The sequence below is a fragment of the Scyliorhinus canicula genome, chromosome 10 (genome assembly GCF_902713615.1).
Source record: "Scyliorhinus canicula chromosome 10, sScyCan1.1, whole genome shotgun sequence".
Classification (NCBI taxonomy): domain Eukaryota; kingdom Metazoa; phylum Chordata; class Chondrichthyes; order Carcharhiniformes; family Scyliorhinidae; genus Scyliorhinus; species Scyliorhinus canicula.
In genome coordinates, this window is record NC_052155.1 from 118,007,093 (window position 1) to 118,024,753 (window position 17,661).

General features: G+C 50.1%; 1 protein-coding gene across 2 annotated transcripts in view; it reads left to right on the forward strand.

Moving 5' to 3' along the window:
• Positions 1 to 17,057, forward strand: part of LOC119972626 (cysteine-rich secretory protein LCCL domain-containing 1-like) — a 74,673-nt gene extending 57,616 nt beyond the window's left edge. For both annotated transcript variants that reach the window (XM_038809640.1, XM_038809639.1), the window contains exons 13-15: positions 849 to 924; positions 13,634 to 13,767; positions 15,429 to 17,057. In XM_038809640.1, the coding sequence (XP_038665568.1) occupies positions 849 to 924; positions 13,634 to 13,767; positions 15,429 to 15,480 (262 nt within the window). In that variant the 3' untranslated portion in view covers positions 15,481 to 17,057. The remainder of the gene's footprint in view (positions 1 to 848; positions 925 to 13,633; positions 13,768 to 15,428) is intronic.
• Positions 17,058 to 17,661: the final 604 nt, after the last annotated feature.

Here is a 17,661-nt window from a genome sequence, read left to right on the forward strand (position 1 = left end):
ATGTGTGGCCTTTAAACATGGCAATCGGATGACTGAAAGCCTGAGATCACGGTGGGGCGGGTGAATCAGAGGCCGCCTGGCAAGCTACCTGACATGAAACCTGTGCCTCTGCATTTTTTCTACAAAGTTCTGCACGATACAGAGGAAACAGCTGCCGGTGGTCAAATGCTGCCGGCATCAGACTTTGCTGATTTCTGGGAGAATTCCACCCGGTATCTTTTAATGCAAAAAGAATTGAGTGCCTCATGTACAGAAGTCTGGCCGTGAGCCACAAGAGGAGAGATTAGGAGGTGTGATCTAAAGTTTAGCTGTAGGGACCACCCAGGTTAAATACCCAAGATAACTGCCATCTGTAAAAGCATACACTGTAGCATCTTCAGGATAAGTGGGTGGGAGGAAGTTGGAGGATAAAGAGGCAGAGCATGATGTAGAAAAACTTGCTTCACTGACTAGGATATTAAGAACTTTATATGTAGCATTGTTGAAGTCCATACTGAATAATGTAGGCTGGTGAAATGCAGCCCTTTGATTTGGATTGGATACAATGTTTGAGCAGATTAATGACGATGAGGAACTAGGACTAACTAGGACTCAATCTACAGATGTTTAAAACAGTTGGGCATTAATGTGCCTTAATATTAATTTGAAGATCTCCCATATGAAAATTTTCACAGTAAATTGTTATGCATGGCACTGAAGTAAAGGCAATATTTATAAGTGTAGGAAATGTCCCAAAACATTTTGGTTATTCCTCTTTGTGAAAATTGTCTAACAATGCCCACATGAACACCATTGCTTGTGATGACTTTAGTTGGACTGAAATATTGCATTTTGCTCTCTAATTTTAGGATATATTGTCCACGAAATTGTATGCAGGAAAATCCACATCTGGCTCGGGTAATTGGAACCCGTTTCTACTCAGATGTAAGTAGTGTTGCCTTTTTCTTTCCTGTGGCTGTGCCCTAACTACGGCAATCAGTGAGTTTGCCGTCCTTTCTTTTGGTATCTATATTCTAATGCTCAGAGTCGCCAAGTATCAAATGATACCACCACAAGGTTCAACCGGCTATTGATCAAAGAGCCAATCACCAGTTTGTTAGTTCAAGGTCAAGGGTACTTTATTTACACACAAATAGTCATGCAACATAAACACTACTAGTTGACTACATCTTTCGACTAAGACAGCCTGTACTTAACTTCAGGCACCCGGCTTAGGTCAGAGGAACAGTGGCCACTGTCCGATTCTGGATCTATTGAGTCTGGAGAAGTAACTGCTGCTCAGCTAGGCTCATCCGTCTGATAGTGAGCGTTGAACTTGGACTTGCTTCTGGTGGTGCTGCGATTGGAGATGAACGTTGCTGGGGTGCCAGATCCAAAAGAGGATGAACATACGGTGGACTCTCTTCTTATACTTGGGGGTTTTTGCGCTCTTTCGGACGGTCCTTCAGTTTGGACCCCACTAATTGGGTGATCCTTGATCAATCTGTTCGATTCCTAACCAACAAATGGGTGGGGGCCTGGATGGCTGGGCATGTCCCAAGCGGTCACTAAGCCTGCTGTTTACGCTTCCCCTGAAATGTGTGGTGCCGAAATGTCTGGGACTGTACCGGTTGCTCGAGTACCAGTCCTTTGTCTTGTGAAAATGGGCCATCAAATGCTAATCGGCCCATCAAAATGCTAATTGGTTTCGATACCATCTGAACTCCTTGCTTGCAAATATACATTTCAGGCTCTGAGCCTGCCTGAATCTTGCTTTGTTCATTTTACCAGCTAGGCTTTGCGAGTTTCTCTGTCCCTGGTTGTAAGTGGTCATCCCAGATGGCAACAGTAGCTGGAATACATCTTGTTAAGTGATTTATTTCAGTTATTATGTGAGATTTCAGTGTTATATCATAGTTAATGCACTATAATGAGAATCTAATTAAGAGTTCCAATTAACAGCACTACATGATAGGCTAGGAATCATCAAATTCTCCTCTGCTGGCTGTTATGACTCCGATTCATTTTAAAAATATACAATTACCAAATTCATGTTGAATAAGTGAAGAGAGTACTCAGTGGAATTCAAACATCCACCGTACTGTCTTAACTCAACGTTATTACAATCAGGCAGCTCTTCCTTGAGGCTTTTCCTTGCTTGGTTGATGCTGTACAATTACAAGCTTAAAAAATACACATTTTTATTAAGAACTTCCACCTTACTGAGGAGGCTTCGCGGCAATCCATATCCAACAACCTGCTCTGAAAACTCTGCTCACATTTTTGACAGCTGTGACAAATCCCACCACAGCAGCTGAGATGATCCATAACATTCTAAATAAAACAACCCACAACATTCTTTAAAAAAGTCAACTTGCCATTGCCCCCAATGTTAAGGGATCCATTAAGAAAATCCTGGATAATTCCTGGATACACACGTTTGCCAAAATCCAACAGATTGTTGAGCTGCTGTGAGACTCTGAAAGTCTCTTTGCCTGCTATCCTACCCCTGGCAATCACAAACTTCCAGCCCATGAGTTAATCATTGATGTTAACTCTCTACTGTTGAAATTATTTTACTTTGCTCCCACCTGACCCATAATTAAAGTAAGAAAAAGTAGCAATTTGTTCCCAGGCAGAATACACTTGTGCAATAAAGCTCTTGCAGTGGTTTTTGGAAGCATCTCACCTTTTATGCTTGTGATACTATAAATTGCTCATACAATATATACTTAGAAGGATGCTCCCCCGGTACTTGCTAGTGCTCTGCAATAAGCTGCAACACTTTCCAGTGAGATTGGCCTCAAATCCCAGCCAATATTTATTTATTTTTTATTACTCCTGTTTGCCAAAACGCTGTGGAACGTTTTGCAGTCCAAGTAAAGAGAACAAGGGAGCCACAGTGATGCCATCCTTTCCAGAATGAATGAAGTAAAGTCATATCCATGGGTGGCAAAAACGTGTAATGTTTTAAGTGGGAGTTCCCCAATTCAAATTTACCACTTAATGAAAACAAAATGGATTTATATTTTCATCTTATTTTTTTAAAAACCTCAAATGTTGCCCAATTTGCAGGATTTTATATGCATTAAAATTAAGTGTGCTTAGATTCTCAATATTCATTTGGAGCCCATAAAGCTTTACACTAAAAAACACCCCATAGTAAAGTTTCTTCTTTGTTATCAATCTATACATTAAGGTGTAAAAAAAAACCTTTACAGCATTCAAGTTCAGTGCTTCACCTTTTTTATTGAGTGATATTGAATACTATAAACTTTCCAATATTTTATGCAAGTTTAGCATGGCCAAGGTTTTTCAAAACCTTTATCTCCGTATTAGTTATAGCCCAGAACCTCAATCTCCTTGAAACATTGACAGTCTTATTATAGCATTGTTTCAGATAAATAGACGTTTTAATATTTGCATGTGCAAGATTTGCACAAGTACATTTACGTAAAAATGGTGTTAGTGATTTCTGGGTATTTGCATTTGTACAAATATGCACCTCAAATTTCTCAATTTGCACCATGTTTAGAATTGTGTGAACACAATCCAAAAATGACATTAAAGTTTGCAGTATTAAAATCTTTGGGTTTAAATCTTTAAATATTTCAGCAAGCTCTGCTGTTGCTTTTTGATTGAGGCTCTCTGACTCCTCCTGGCCCAACAGGCATTTTCCCAATGCCTTTTCTTGACCAGCCTCCAATCACGTTCTGAATTTTGCAGAGTGAATTTCAAAGGAGAATGATGAACCAAACACATTGATAAACCTGCATTACGTGATGCCTGAAACATTAAACAATGTAATGAGATTCCACCACAGTGCTAAGGGCTGTGTAATGTAGCATGAATTGTTTATGCAGTATTGTCTTTCAAAATGCATTGAAAAGCAAGTAGACTAGGAATGGCAGTGCATCATAGGAAAATAATTGCGACTGGAATGCAAGATTTCTTCTGTTCAAACATGATTGTGCAATTTTGTTAGGATTTTACCAGATGTTTTGGCAGTACAGTGGCAGAAACTTTGAGGAAAGTGACAGCCTATGGATTCCACTTTTTAGGAGGAAGCTGCTCAGCTAGTGTCTGTCGCAGGTTTCATAAAAAATGGCACAGACCAAGAAGATTGATTTTCAATGCATGGCCAGGAACATGACACCCTGATAATTTCTGGGACCCAATCCCACACCAGCTTGTGTCATTCAAGCAGCGCTATCTTCAAATGTAGGTGCCCAAATTGGTCCAGAGGTGAACTCAGCACCCTATTAATGACTCCAAGCTCTGCCAGCAGGTGGAGGCTGCTTGCTGAGCACAATTTTCAAAAATAAATGGTAACCTTAACATCAAAGGTAAAGGGCAACCATGCTGCCACTGCCTTGCAGAATAGAGGAGGAAAGACACAAGCTCTGCATTGCGAAGAAGAAGCCGAGTGACCAATGCAAAGGTGCTGCACACGAGCTGTCACCTTTGCCAATACTTTTTCCTGCAAAAAAACATTATTTAATTGTGCCCCATATTGCAGTCGCAGCTGTGCACTTACGTGCATTAAATTGCTGAGATTTGGCAATCTGCAATTTCAAAATCACCTTCAGATTCCCGCTGCCCATTAACAAGCTCCACCAGGAAATTAACGGGCAGTTCATTGGAGATGAGCATGTCCCCAGCACCCACTCCTTCACTTTGAAAATACTAGTGCATCCGTGAGGCTATGAGGCATTGACACACCATTCTGGAGTGCTGTTTTCTTGGAGTGCTGTTTTCAAAGCATGCCTGCTCCCATTCTCACCTCCACGCCAATTGAAAATCTTGACCCATGATGAACATGAAATTAGGAAATGTTCGAGACAGGATAATTCGGTACCAAACAGACATTTCTGTTTATTGACTTTTATTAATGTTGTGTTACAAAACCTTGCTTTAGAAAAGATTATTTTATGAATTTAGTGACTGGAAACCATTGATTGGATTATAAAGACACTGAAGCCGTATTCCAATGACTTGAACTTGCAACTTAAAAGATGGCTAGAAATTTGCATTGCCGTACATAATAAACTCCAAAGCCATTATTAGAGAAAACTTGTCTGTATGAGCTCATCAAAGACAATTAGCTTGGAGGAATCTCTGCTTCCCCATTCATAAGACGTCGAGACTCAACTGACTTGGGAACCAGCACCAGCTGCAATCACTTAAGACAAAGCACTTTGGCTGGGAGAGGAATATCCTGCCATAATCTAATCAAGCAACTGAAATACACTAGACATTACCATATTTGGGTCACCAGGCAGTTTGAGTGAGAGGATTGTGTAATAGGTGAGCCTAACACTTTTTCTGCTTAGGAATTAGTTTTCTCCAGACCAGAGACTGAAGCCAAAAAGACACGGAAGTAACAAGACCCCTGTAAAGGTTTCATTCTCTCATTCCACCCATCATGCAAGTTCAAACTCTATCTGCTGTTTGACTTTCCATGTGCCATTGATTGAGATTCAAAGACCTAAGCCCAGCAGTGCTATCTTTAAAAGAACTGTTAAATTATCCGTCTCCATCTTTAAACTACTATGATGCTGAAACTAGAAGGACCACGGATCCACCCAAGTCATCAAACTATGAGAACTGTCCCACTTGAATCTTTATTGAATTTTAAAGTTTCACTTTTTAACAAATACATTTAGAGTACCCAATTATTTTTTTCCAATTAAGGGGCATTTAGCGTGGCCAATCCACCTACCCTGCATATTTTTGGGTTGTGGGGGTGAAACCCAAGCAAACACGGGGAGAATGTGCAAACTCCACATGGACAGTGACCCAGAGCCGCGATCAAACCTGGGACCTTGGCGACGTGAGGCAGCTTAGCTAACCACTGTGCCACCATGCTGCCCAGGTTTCACTTAATGATGTAACAGCTATGCGGCGGGATTCTCCAACCCCCCGCCGGATTGGAGAATCGCCGGAACCGGCGTCAATCACATCCCCGCCGTGTCCCGAAGTCTCCGACCGGTAATAAGTCGGCGAGGCGTCAATCCCACCGCCCGCTTCGGAGAATGGCGGGGGCCGGCGGGAGGCTATGGGCCCCGGTGCTGCCCATATTCTCCTCGCCGGATGGGCCGAAGTCCCGCCGACGTGACCATGGCTCACACCGGCGTAAATAGAAACACCTATTTAACGGCGTCAACCAGTGCTGATGGTCGACGCCGTTCAGCGTGGTGGTAGATCACGGTAGATCGTGGCCGCAGGAGAAGTGACGGCGTGGCCGCAGTCTGTGGGTGGGGGAGAAGAGGCAGTGGGGTGGGCGGGGTTGGTGGAGGGTGGGGGGCGTGGTTGGGGTGGTGGTGGGGCGGGGGGGGTGAGTGCGAGTGCTGGAGAAGGGGGCACAATGCGAGTGCCAGAGAGGGGGGTACAATGCGAGAGCCGGGAAAGGGGGGGAAGAGTGCGAGTGCCGGAGAAGGGGGCACAATGCGAGTGCCAGAGAGGGGGGTACAATGCGAGAGCCGGGAAAGGGGGGGAAGAGTGCGAGTGCCGGAGAAGGGGGCACAATGCGAGTGCCAGAGAGGGGGGTACAATGCGAGTGCCGGAGAGGGGGGGAGAATGCCGGGGAGGGGGTGACAGTGGAGTGCCGCGGAGGTGGGGGAGAGCGCGAGTGCCGGAGAGGGGGGGGGGGGGGGGCAGTGTCGAGAGGGGGGAAGAGAGCGAATGCCGCGGAGGGCGGAGAGTGCGAGTGCCGGAGAGGGGCGGGGGGGGGGGGGGCAGTGCCGAGAGGGGGGAAGAGAGCGAATGCCGCGGAGGGCGGAGAGTGCGAGTGCCGGAGAGCGGGGGGGGGGGGGGGGGGAGAGTGCCGGGGAGGGGGGGGGGGGAGAGTGCCGGGGCGGGGGCGGGAGGGTGCCGGGGCGGGGTGGAGAGTGCCGGGGAGGGGGGGGGGGAGTGCCGGGGAGGGGGGGAGAGTGCAAGTGCCGGAGAGGGGGGGAGAGTGCCGGAGAGGGGGGAGAGTGCCGGGGAGGGGGGGGAAGACAGCGAATGCCGGGGAGGGGGAGAGAGTGCGAGTGTCGGAGGGGGGGGGAGTGTACCGGAGAGGGGGGGAGAGTGCGAATGCCGGAGACGGGGGGAGAGTGCCGGGGAGGGGGGGAGAGTGCGAGTGCCGGAGACGGGCGGAGAGTGCCGGGGAGGAGAGGGGGGAGAGAGAAAATGCCGGGGAGGGGGGAGAAGAGTGCGAGTGCCGGACGGGGGGAGAGTGCCGGGGAGGGGGGGAGACAGCGAATGCCGGGGAGCGGGGGGAAGAGTGCGAGTGCCGGAGATGGGGGGAGAGTGCCAGGGAGGGGGGAGAGAGTGCCAGGGAGGGGGTGGGGGGAGAGTGCGAGTGCCGGAGAGGGGGGGGGGGGGGAGAGTGCCAGGGAGGGGGGGGAGAGTGCCAGGGAGGGGGGGAGAGTGTGAGTGCCAGGGAGGGGGGGGGGAAGAGTGTGAGTGCCGGATAGGGGGGGAGAGTGCCAGGGAGGGGGGGGAGAGAAAGAATGCCGGGGGGGGGGGGGGGGGGGGGAAGAGTGCGAGTGCCGGATAGGGGGGGAGAGTGCCGGGGGGGGGGGGAGAGAGCGAAGGGAGGGGGGGGGGAAGAGTGCAAGTGCCGGGGAGGGGGGGGGTGGGGGAGAGAAAATGCCGGGGAGGGGGGAGAAGAGTGCGAGTGCCGGATGGGGGGAGAGTGCCGGGGAGGGGGGGAGAGTGCCGGGGAGGGGGTGAGAGTGCCGGGGAGCGGGGGGAAGAGTGCGAGTGCCCCCGCGGGCCGTCATGTTTTCTGATCAGCCAGCGATGTTGGCCACCGTGGCGGCGGCCACACATCTACATGTTGTCCTGGAGGAGGAGGAGGAGTTGGAGGAGGGTGGCAGAGAGGTGGCACAGGCTGCCGCAGAGGGACAGGCGCCCAGGCTGGAGGGCCACCCGCCCGACTGGACGAGGAAGAGGAGGAGAAGGAGGGGAAGCACGAAGAGGAGGAGCACGGGGAGAGGGTGGAGGACGTCGTTGCGCCACAGCGACGGAGACGCCCGAGGAGGCCCCGTGTGTACCGGCCCCATTCATCGTACCAGGACCTCACGGACCGGGAATGCAGGCGGAGACTCCAGATGAGCTGTGAAACCGTGGCACACATCTGCCACCTGCTGGCACACCTGGCACCGCACGGCACTGGGGGAGGACACCCTCTCCCCGTGTCTGTCAAGGTTATGGTGGCCCTGAGCATACAGGTGGTCTGCGAACAACGCATGATTATCCTGCACGACAGGGGTTACCCGTTGCGGTCCTGGCTGATGACGCCTATACGGAGGTCACAGAGTGACGCGGAGAACAGCTACAATGATGCCCATGCAGCGACAAGGGGTGTGATAGAGAGGTGCTTTGGGCTGCTGAAGATGCGTTTCAGGTGCTTGGACATCTCTGGGGGGGCCCGCCAGTACCCGCTGATAGGGTCGGCCACATCATTGTGGTCTGCTGTGTCCTGTACAACAGAGCCCAGCAGAGGGACAATGTGCCGCAGGCAGAGGAGGGGGGAGTGGAGGAGCAGGAAGAGGCACAGACCTCTCCAAATGAGGGAGATGGGGGCAATGGTCAGGGCAGATGGGCTGGACATGGGTGGGTGACTGCCCACCGTTACCGGCTGGGCCACTGGGCACAGGACAGGCTGATAGCTGACCGGTTCACTGACCAGGGGGTGTGCGAATCGGCAAGTATGGCCACATACCGCACACCATGGCAACATCCGACCACCCTCACCCCCCCACCCACCCAGCACCAACACCCTAACCCCCCCTGACCCACCCAGCACCAACACCCTGACCCCCCCCGACCCACCCAGCACCAACACCCTGACCCCCCCCCCCGACCCACCCAGCACCAACACCCTGACCCCCCCAGCACCAACACCCTGACCCCCCCCCCCCCCACCGCACCCACCACCAACCACACCCACCCAAACCGCATGCACACAACCCCTCCATTGCAGATCCACCTGCTGCACGACAGGCCATGGAGGATGATGACGACCCGGTCTGCGATGAACTCCTAGCTCCACATCATTGGACAATGTCTGACCCATGGCCACAATACCACCATCCACCCAGACCATCCCTGCATGTGGCCGTGACACTGCAGCGCACGGTCCCATCCTTTGCCCGGGGGGATGGAGAGGGCGGCCCCGGTGGAGGAGGGGCACAGTCTCCTGGGGCCGACGTAAGACCACCTCTCACAAACACACTCTGGCGCTCAATGTACATGACACCCCCGCACGCTTCGGACAGAACACAAAGGCAGCTTCTGTAGGTGTGAAAGTGATTTTAATTACAAACTGTCCATACACGTGCCCTAGACCCTAAAACACGTCTGTGCCCTTCACCCATGCCAACTTACTCCGTGCCTAATTGTTTGGCCTTACGGGCCCGTTGACTACGCCTAGGTGGTTCCCCAGATGGTACAGCAGGACTGGAGGTGGACTCCTGTGATTCCTGCCCTGTGACTCGGGCAGCTGGGATGGCGAGCTGCCAACCTGTCCTGCCCGCTGCCCACCAGATGCACCTGGGACGGAAGAGGGGTGAGTCCGAGGTGCCGCGGTGTTCCGGGACCTCCCCTACAGGGGGACTCGGGACGGGCCCCAGCATGTCCTCCTCCCTCGGGGTGCCCGATGGCCCCCGGGCCTCTACATGGGTCTGGGGTGCGAACGGACCGGCCATCCAACACCTGGCGCTGCCAGTCCTGGAGGCCCGTGCTGGTATCGACAAGGGTCAGCAGATTTGCAGCCATGGAGCTCAGGGAGTTGGCCATCCCTGTCTGTGTCTGGGCAACGCCGGCCAGCACCTGGGCAATGGCGCCGATGCCCTCAGCCATGGCCTGCTGAGACTAGGCCACTGCCTGCTGGGACTACGCCATGTCCTGCTGAGACTGCGCCATGGCCTGCTGAGACTGGGCCATGGCCTGCTGAGACTGGGCCATGGCCTGCTGAGACTGGGCCATTGCCTGATGGGACTGGGCCATGGCCTGCTGAGACTGCGCCATGGCCTGCTGAGTCTGGGCCATGGCCTGCTGAGACTGGGCCATGGCCTGCTGAGACTGGGCCATTGCCTGATGGGACTGGGCCATGGCCTGCTGAGACTGCGCCATGGCCTGCTGAGACTGGGCCATGGCCTGCTGAGACTGGGCCATGGCCTGCTGAGACTGGGCCATTGCCTGATGGGACTGGGCCATGGCCTGCTGAGACTGGGCCATGGCATGCTGAGTCTGCGCCATGGCCTGCAGAGACTGGGCCATGTCCTGCTGAGACTGCGCCATGGCCTGCTGAGACTGGGCCATGGCCTGCTGAGACTGGGCCATGGCATGCTGAGACTGGGCCATGGCCTGCTGAGACTGGGCCATGGCCTGCTCAGACTGGGCCATTGCCTGATGGGACTGGGCCATGGCCTGCTGAGACTGCGCCATGGCCTGCTGAGTCTGCGCCATGGCCTGCTGAGTCTGCGCCATGGCCTGCAGAGACTGGGCCATGTCCTGCTGAGACTGCGCCATGGCCTGCTGAGACTGGGCCATGGCCTGCTGAGACTGGGCCATGGCATGCTGAGACTGGGCCATGGCCTGCTGAGACTGGGCCATGGCCTGCTCAGACTGGGCCATTGCCTGATGGGACTGGGCCATGGCCTGCTGAGACTGCGCCATGGCCTGCTGAGTCTGCGCCATGGCCTGCTGAGTCTGCGCCATGGCCTGCAGAGACTGGGCCATGGCGTTGAGTGCCTCTTCCATCTGCCGCTGGCTCTGGCTCATGGCTTCCTGTGAGAGGGACGCCATGTCCTGGGCCACACACGCCGCCCTCACAGAACGCCCCAGGCCTTGCATCCTGCTCCCCATGTCTGACACCGTCGCACCCATTGCCTCCACCGCGGACGCCACCTGTGCGATTTCGGCATGGGTGGCACGCATGACCGGCACCACTCCCAGCTCCTGGACGCGGGTGGACTCCTCCACTGCAGCCGCTGCAAGCCTGCCATCATCCTCTTCCTTCGTCCCAGGTTTGGTGGCTGCATCGGGTCTATGGGTGGGTGTGGTAACTCCAGGAACCCGGGACCCGTCTGGGCGGCAGATGTCCGCTTGCGCCAGGATGCCCTCCAACCTCACGGCCCCTCTGCTGCTCCTTCCTCCACCTGCTGTACCGGTACGACAGTGTTGTGCACAACAGAAGCCTCATCACTAAAGTGCCCAACCAAGGTGAGTGTCTCTGCGATGGTGGAGGGTGTTGGAGAAAGCAGTGGCATTGTGACATGTGCATCGTCCGACTCTGAGTCCATATTCCCCTGGGGTGGCGCCTCGTCTCCACCCGTCCGCTGTGTGTCACTGTCCTGTTGTCCAGTCTCATGTGTGGCAGTGTCCTGGGTTGGGCTGTCCTGGGTAGGAGTGTCCTGGGTAGGAGTGTCCTGGGTAGGGCTATCCTGGGTAGGGGTGTCCTGGGTAGGAGTGTCCTGGGTAGGGCTATCCTGGGTAGGGGTGTCCTGGGTAGGGCTATCCTGGGTAGGAGTGTCCTGGGTAGGAGTGTCCTGGGTAGGGCTATCCTGGGTAGGGGTGTCCTGGGTAGGGGTGTCCTGGGTAGGGGTGTCCTGGGTAGGAGTGTCCTGGGTAGGGCTGTCCTGGCTTGACTGCGACGGGGGCCTGTGGCTGCTCTCCTTGTCACTGGGTGTCACACGCCTGTGTCGCTGCACCCGCACGAGACGGGGGCGTCGTCTCCGTGGTGCTCCAGGTCTCTCCCTCTCTTGTGGCCGCGCTGGGGGGGCCTGCGGGCGGCGTACACCGGAGGGGCCGGGTCTCTCCCTCTCTCATGGCCTGCGGGCGGTCGGCATCTGCAGGGGCGGGTGCATCGGCGTTTGGTCCTGCAATACACAATACAGCATGCATGGTTAGACACGCGGGCGGTGATCGGGGGATATGGGGGGAGGGTGGATTTGGGGGATATGGGGGAGGGGGATATGGGGGAGGGAGGATATGGGGGAGGGGAGATATGGGGGAGGGGGAATATGGGGGATATGGGGAGGGGGATATGGGGGAGGGAGGATATGGGGATATGGGGAGGGGAGATAAGGGGAGGGGGGATATGGGGAGGGGGGTATGGGGAGGGGGGATATGGAGGAGGGGGGATATGGGGGAGGGGGGATATGGGGGAGGGGGGATATGGTGGATATGGGGGAGGGGGAAGGGTCGCGGGTGGCTCACTTGCTGGCGGGCCCCTGACCTCTGCAACGGCAACCTCCCGGTCCTCAGGTACGCCTGCCAGTTCCAGGGCCCTTTCCTCATGGACGGTGAGTGGTCTCTCATCAGCTGTGCCCCCTCCAGTCCTCTGACGCTCCCTGTTGTTGTGTGCATGCTTCTCCTGTGGGGGGCATGCGGGTGGGTGGCAGGGGATAAGGGCAACAGTGTTAGACAGGGATATGACTCCATGACAGCGGTTGCGCGTATATTGGCAGAGGTCGCAGCACATTAGGGTTGGGGTTAGGGTCAGGGTTAGGGTTAGCATTAGGGTTGGTTGCACGTGGGGGGGTGTCGCACATCGGGGTTGGTGGAGGGGGGGCCCCACCCTGGCTGCCCTGACAAAGTCGTTGACCTTCTTGTGGCACAGAGTGCCTGTCCTCGGTGTCACAGCCACAGCGCTGACGGCCTCTGCCACCTCCCTCCTCAGGCGCTGGCTGAGGCGTGGGGCGACCCTGCGGCCATGTCTGGGGTACAGGGTCTCCCTCCTCTCTTGTACTGCGTCCAGGAGCGCCTCGATGTCACGCTTCTGGAACCACGGGGCTGCGCGGCCCCGGCCATCTTTGCCGATCTTCCGGGGCGGGGGGTGGGGGGGGGGGGGTGTCTTTTGTGCTGTGACGCCGAGCGGCATTGATTACGCCGCGCGGCGTCAAGTGACGCGCCGCACTCACGGCGGGTGATGCCGCTGCGAATGGCGTCACGTCCCTGCTAGCCCATTCGGGCCCGGAGACTTTGCGACCTTTGAGGGGGGCTGACGCCAGAGTGATCTGCGACGTTTTTGGCGCCGGGTTCCGGCCATCGCGCCGGTTTTCGGAGAATCCTGCCCATGAGGTTGGAAGCTCATTTTAAGGTCAAATGTGAAATGAAAGGAAATTCTTGCATTTATATCGCACTTTTCATAATCTCTGGATGTCTCCAAGCACTTGCAGCCAATGATATACTTTTTGAAGTGTAGTTTGCCCACAACAAGCTCTCACAAATAGCAATGTGACACCAAGTTAATGGTCATCAACACCAATGTAACCCAATAAATGGTTTTTATTCTGTGTTGCAACCATAATTATCCGTGTTTCCACTTCATTGATATTAATGTGGTCAGCCCCTCTGGACTTCGTCTTTATCCTTCTCAGCTGCATATCTACTATTTTAATCTCTTTATAGTCTTTACATTCTCACTGTTTTAGTCCAAAAGCTCCCTGCACCAACACTTATACTGTGACTTATTTTACATAACAGAGTTAAGAAAGCAAGCAGCAGTTTCACTTTCATATCTATTGGCTTGCTTTGTCTGTGTAACATAATTCCAAAACCAAAGTGGTTTGTGTTTCTTGATGGTTGTGATTGAGGGATGAAGCAGAAACAAATTCATTTCATATATTAATTATTTTTAAATGTTATTTTCTTCCAGAGATCCAGTGTTTGCAGAGCAGCCGTACATGCCGGGGTCATTCATAATCAAGAAGGAGGTTATATTGACATGATGCCAGTTGACAAAAAGAAACATTATGTCGGCTCAGACCAGAATGGAATATTCTCTGAAAGGTTGGAACAATAATCTAAAGCAGCAGACTGAGTCAGATGCCAAGTTAATTTTTGAACAGCAGAGCTTATTCAACTTCTTGGTTAAAGAAAAAAAAAACATAAACAGGCTGAAACAGTCTGTCCCATCCCAATGTTATGCAAAGTAATGAATGATTTCAGTGGAGAGCATGGTATGCAGAACTGCCTGGCTCCTGTAAGCTGATAAAACATATCCCTCTAAAAGCTGCTTACTAATACAACAAATATTGTTTTTTTTTAAATAACTGGCTTACAAAGTGTCGAGAATTCATAGACAAATAAAAAATACTATGGAATGAATTTTGGGATTCCTTAATAATTGAGTTTCTTGATATTGTCTTTAGGGTGGCAGCATTGTGGCACAGTGTTTAGCATTGCTGCCTCATGGCGCCGAGGTCCCAGGTTCGATCCCGGCTCTGGGTCACTGTCCGTGTGGAATTTGCACATTCTCCCCGTGTTTGGGTGGGTTTTCACCCCCACAACCCAAAGACGTGCAGTGTAGATGGATTGGCCATGCTAAATTGCCCCTTAATTGGAAAAATTGAATTGGATACGCTAAAAAAAATTTTAAATTATCTTTAGAATCAGCCTAGAAACTAAATTCTGAAAAGGTATTTTAAGACCTATTACACAAATGTACCCCACATGTAGTCCAAGAATCTTTTGGAAAAAGCATGTGTTCATTGTAATTAAGACACTAAGAAACAGTCAAAAATGCTATCAGCAGTTAAGAAAGCCAATTTGGAAATTTCTTTTAACTGTATCTACGTAGAGCAGAGTATTCTTCTATTAAATAACTACATTGCTAATATTAATGTAAATAAGACTAGTAATGAGATTTATTCCACAGTGAACCCTGTACATCACCATCCAGGCAGTTTTGATTCAGTATGTTAGTAGATTTTGTTTTGGTGGGGCATGCAAGAGCGGGATAATGCTCCCAGAAACACAAACACACTCTTCCAGATAAAAATCATTTTTAGTTCTTTTGTTTCAGCATACCTGAGATGGTTTATTCTGAAATTGCTCCCTCCTACAGAAATATATCTGCTCTATGTACAAACTGCAACAAACTACAATTCACCCGAGTGTGTATTCCAGCTCTGCCCAAACCTTGATAGCACTCGTAGCTCAGCCATTATCATTATTATCGGGGACTAAGAACTAGTGACAAATATACTGATGATGACCTAACTTCACCCTGTTCAAAATTCATATTAGTGCTATATAAATAATATAACATAACACACGTGATTATCTTTGCTACACTACACCAGACCTACAACATTTTCCGAACACAGAAGGAAAATACTGTGGATGCTGGAAATCAGAAATAAAAACCAAAAAGCTGGAAATGTTCAGCAGATCAGGCAGCTTCTGAGGAGAGAAATGTTTCAGGTCAATGACTTTTCATCAGAATTGTTGAGCATTTTCAGCATTTTTGGTTTTTGCAATATTTCAGGACCCTTTTGTAATGTGTTGTAAATGGTGAGTTTTTTTGTTCTCTTACATTTGAGCCTTTCAAAAAATATAGCTAAACTATAAAATTAGATTATCAACTGTTAAACGTGTGTTAGTTCTTCGGGAACAACTATTGAAAAAGAACGTGTATTAATATTGAAATAATGTTTTTCTCCTTTTAGCCTTAAAAATCCACCTGGAGCGAAAGCATTCAGAATATTTGCAGTCATCTGATTCCAGTGAGAACATAATTCAGAAAAGTTAGTAAAAGACTTGGAAGAAGCAATGGAAAGTGTTTAAACTATTTGCTGTGCTTTTTGCTGAGTTGTGTATTGGCAGAAACAGTTTAATCCAATGCAAACCAAACATTTCTGTACCATATATTGAAAAAATGTATTGCTAAACATCAGAAGCACAGATTAGAAGTACCTAATAAGCTAATAATAAACTTATTACGTTTAAGTGCTCCACATTTTAGTTACAATTAATAAATTTACATTTCTATGATTACTGTTATCTAACAGAATGCTGCTAACTCATATGACACACAAAAAGGACACAAAATTCAAACTGAAAACCAAGATTAGATAGGACTAACCTAATGCTTTATAAACCTGGCAGTTACTCCTGCAGGCCAGGATGTAAGTCAAATATAATAATGTATTACTGGTAGAAGTGAAAAGTTTGTAGAGACAATGAGGAAAAATTGGAATTTATCATGCCTATTATTGGATGAGAGAAGAGCATCGGGGAGACATATTTTGTGGCACCTTCTTTGGTACCCAATCTTTCCCATAAGTGCAGCAGCTCCCAAACTGGAAGCTGGCCACTTCCAAGCATCCAGGTTGCACACTTGAAACAGATGTTAGAGATCTGGAATAAGCAAAATTGGAGTGCCAAAACCTGTTATAGAACCCCACCCCAATTTTTGTCATGGACTGAGCAGACCTTGATCCTTGCATATTCTGTCCAGTTGATCTGGGTCTTCAGTAACCTATCAAGTGGTCCGGAAGGGGACCATCTGCACCCCCCCCCCCCCAAACCAGGAGCTTTTTATTAGTTTCATATCTGTGGAACCAGGTGGAATACGAGGAAGACTCCTGTCGCTGTAAAAGTACCACGGACTGTTGCCAGCACAGTTGCTCCCTCTCCCTTCCAAGACATATCTGGAAGTTGGGTTGGTGTCAGAACCGGCTGAATTCCTTGAAGCCTCAACGTGTGAGCTGAATTGAACAGTCAGTTACCATCTGCAGATGAGGCTTGAATTTCCATTGTGCTCAGGCATTATCTACAGGTCCATGTTTACTTTGTGAGACTCATTTCACACCGGTTCTCGGCACTGGCCCAATGTTTTGGCCAATATGGTAAAATATTCCGCACCAGCATTAGTAAAGTCGTTAAATAAAATTCTAGGCAAAGTTAGCATTAGTTTATGCACAGATGGGCCATATAACTTAGATTATAAAGCACTACTTTGGAAAATAAGCTTGCACATTTACATTCCATGTTTTGGTATGTAAAACATGGTAGAACGGTGATGTTTGTTCCATTAAAAAAACTATATTGCTTACAGACCACAAATCTGTTGAACATTATTTAAGTTATTTTGTTATCATGGTTAAATTGCCTTTTGTACTCATAACTTTTAAACATTTTTATATCTTTCAAACAATGCTGTCTGCCATTATGTATCTTTACTACCTCAGATACTGTACTTGGTTGTAGTATAGGTGCTTACACAGATTTTTTTTCAATTCTGAAAATGCATTCTATCAAATATTTTGAATTAAAGAGTAAATGTTGCACCGTTATTGTTCAGCGTGCTTTGCATCATTGTACACAAACAGGATCTTTTTTTTTACTGCAACTCTTGCCGCTGAGCAGGAAAATGAAATCGGCTCCCACTCTGCCCGCGACAACATGCACCGTTTCTGCAGTTGCATTGGGCCATCACCGTCGGTAATATCACAGATCGTGGCACTCTGAGCGTGTGGGGTGTGCGCCCTGTGTTATTGTGCCTTCAGCAAACACAGCTGATCCTTTCACTCTCCAGAGGCAGATCAATTCCTCCACATCCATATTTTTGAAAAAAGAATGAATTAGGATACTAATAAATTCAAACCATTTTAAATTATTTCAAGCATACTATTAAAGGAAATCTGTAAAAACATACACTTGAAGAGCCCTCACTGATTATTAATTATTTTGGTGAGGTTTGAAAGGAGTATACAGGAGTGTACATAACTCTCTGTGGGGGGGGGGGGGGGGGGGCATTTTAGCCGCGTAAAGCTGTCGGGTTTCGGTCAGGGTCAGGTAAGTGGTTAAAGTGTTTTTTTTAATCTAAACCTAACTCCATGCTGACCACATCTGCTTTTAACGGAGGCGGGACCTGGAACATTACATGGAGGCTGAATG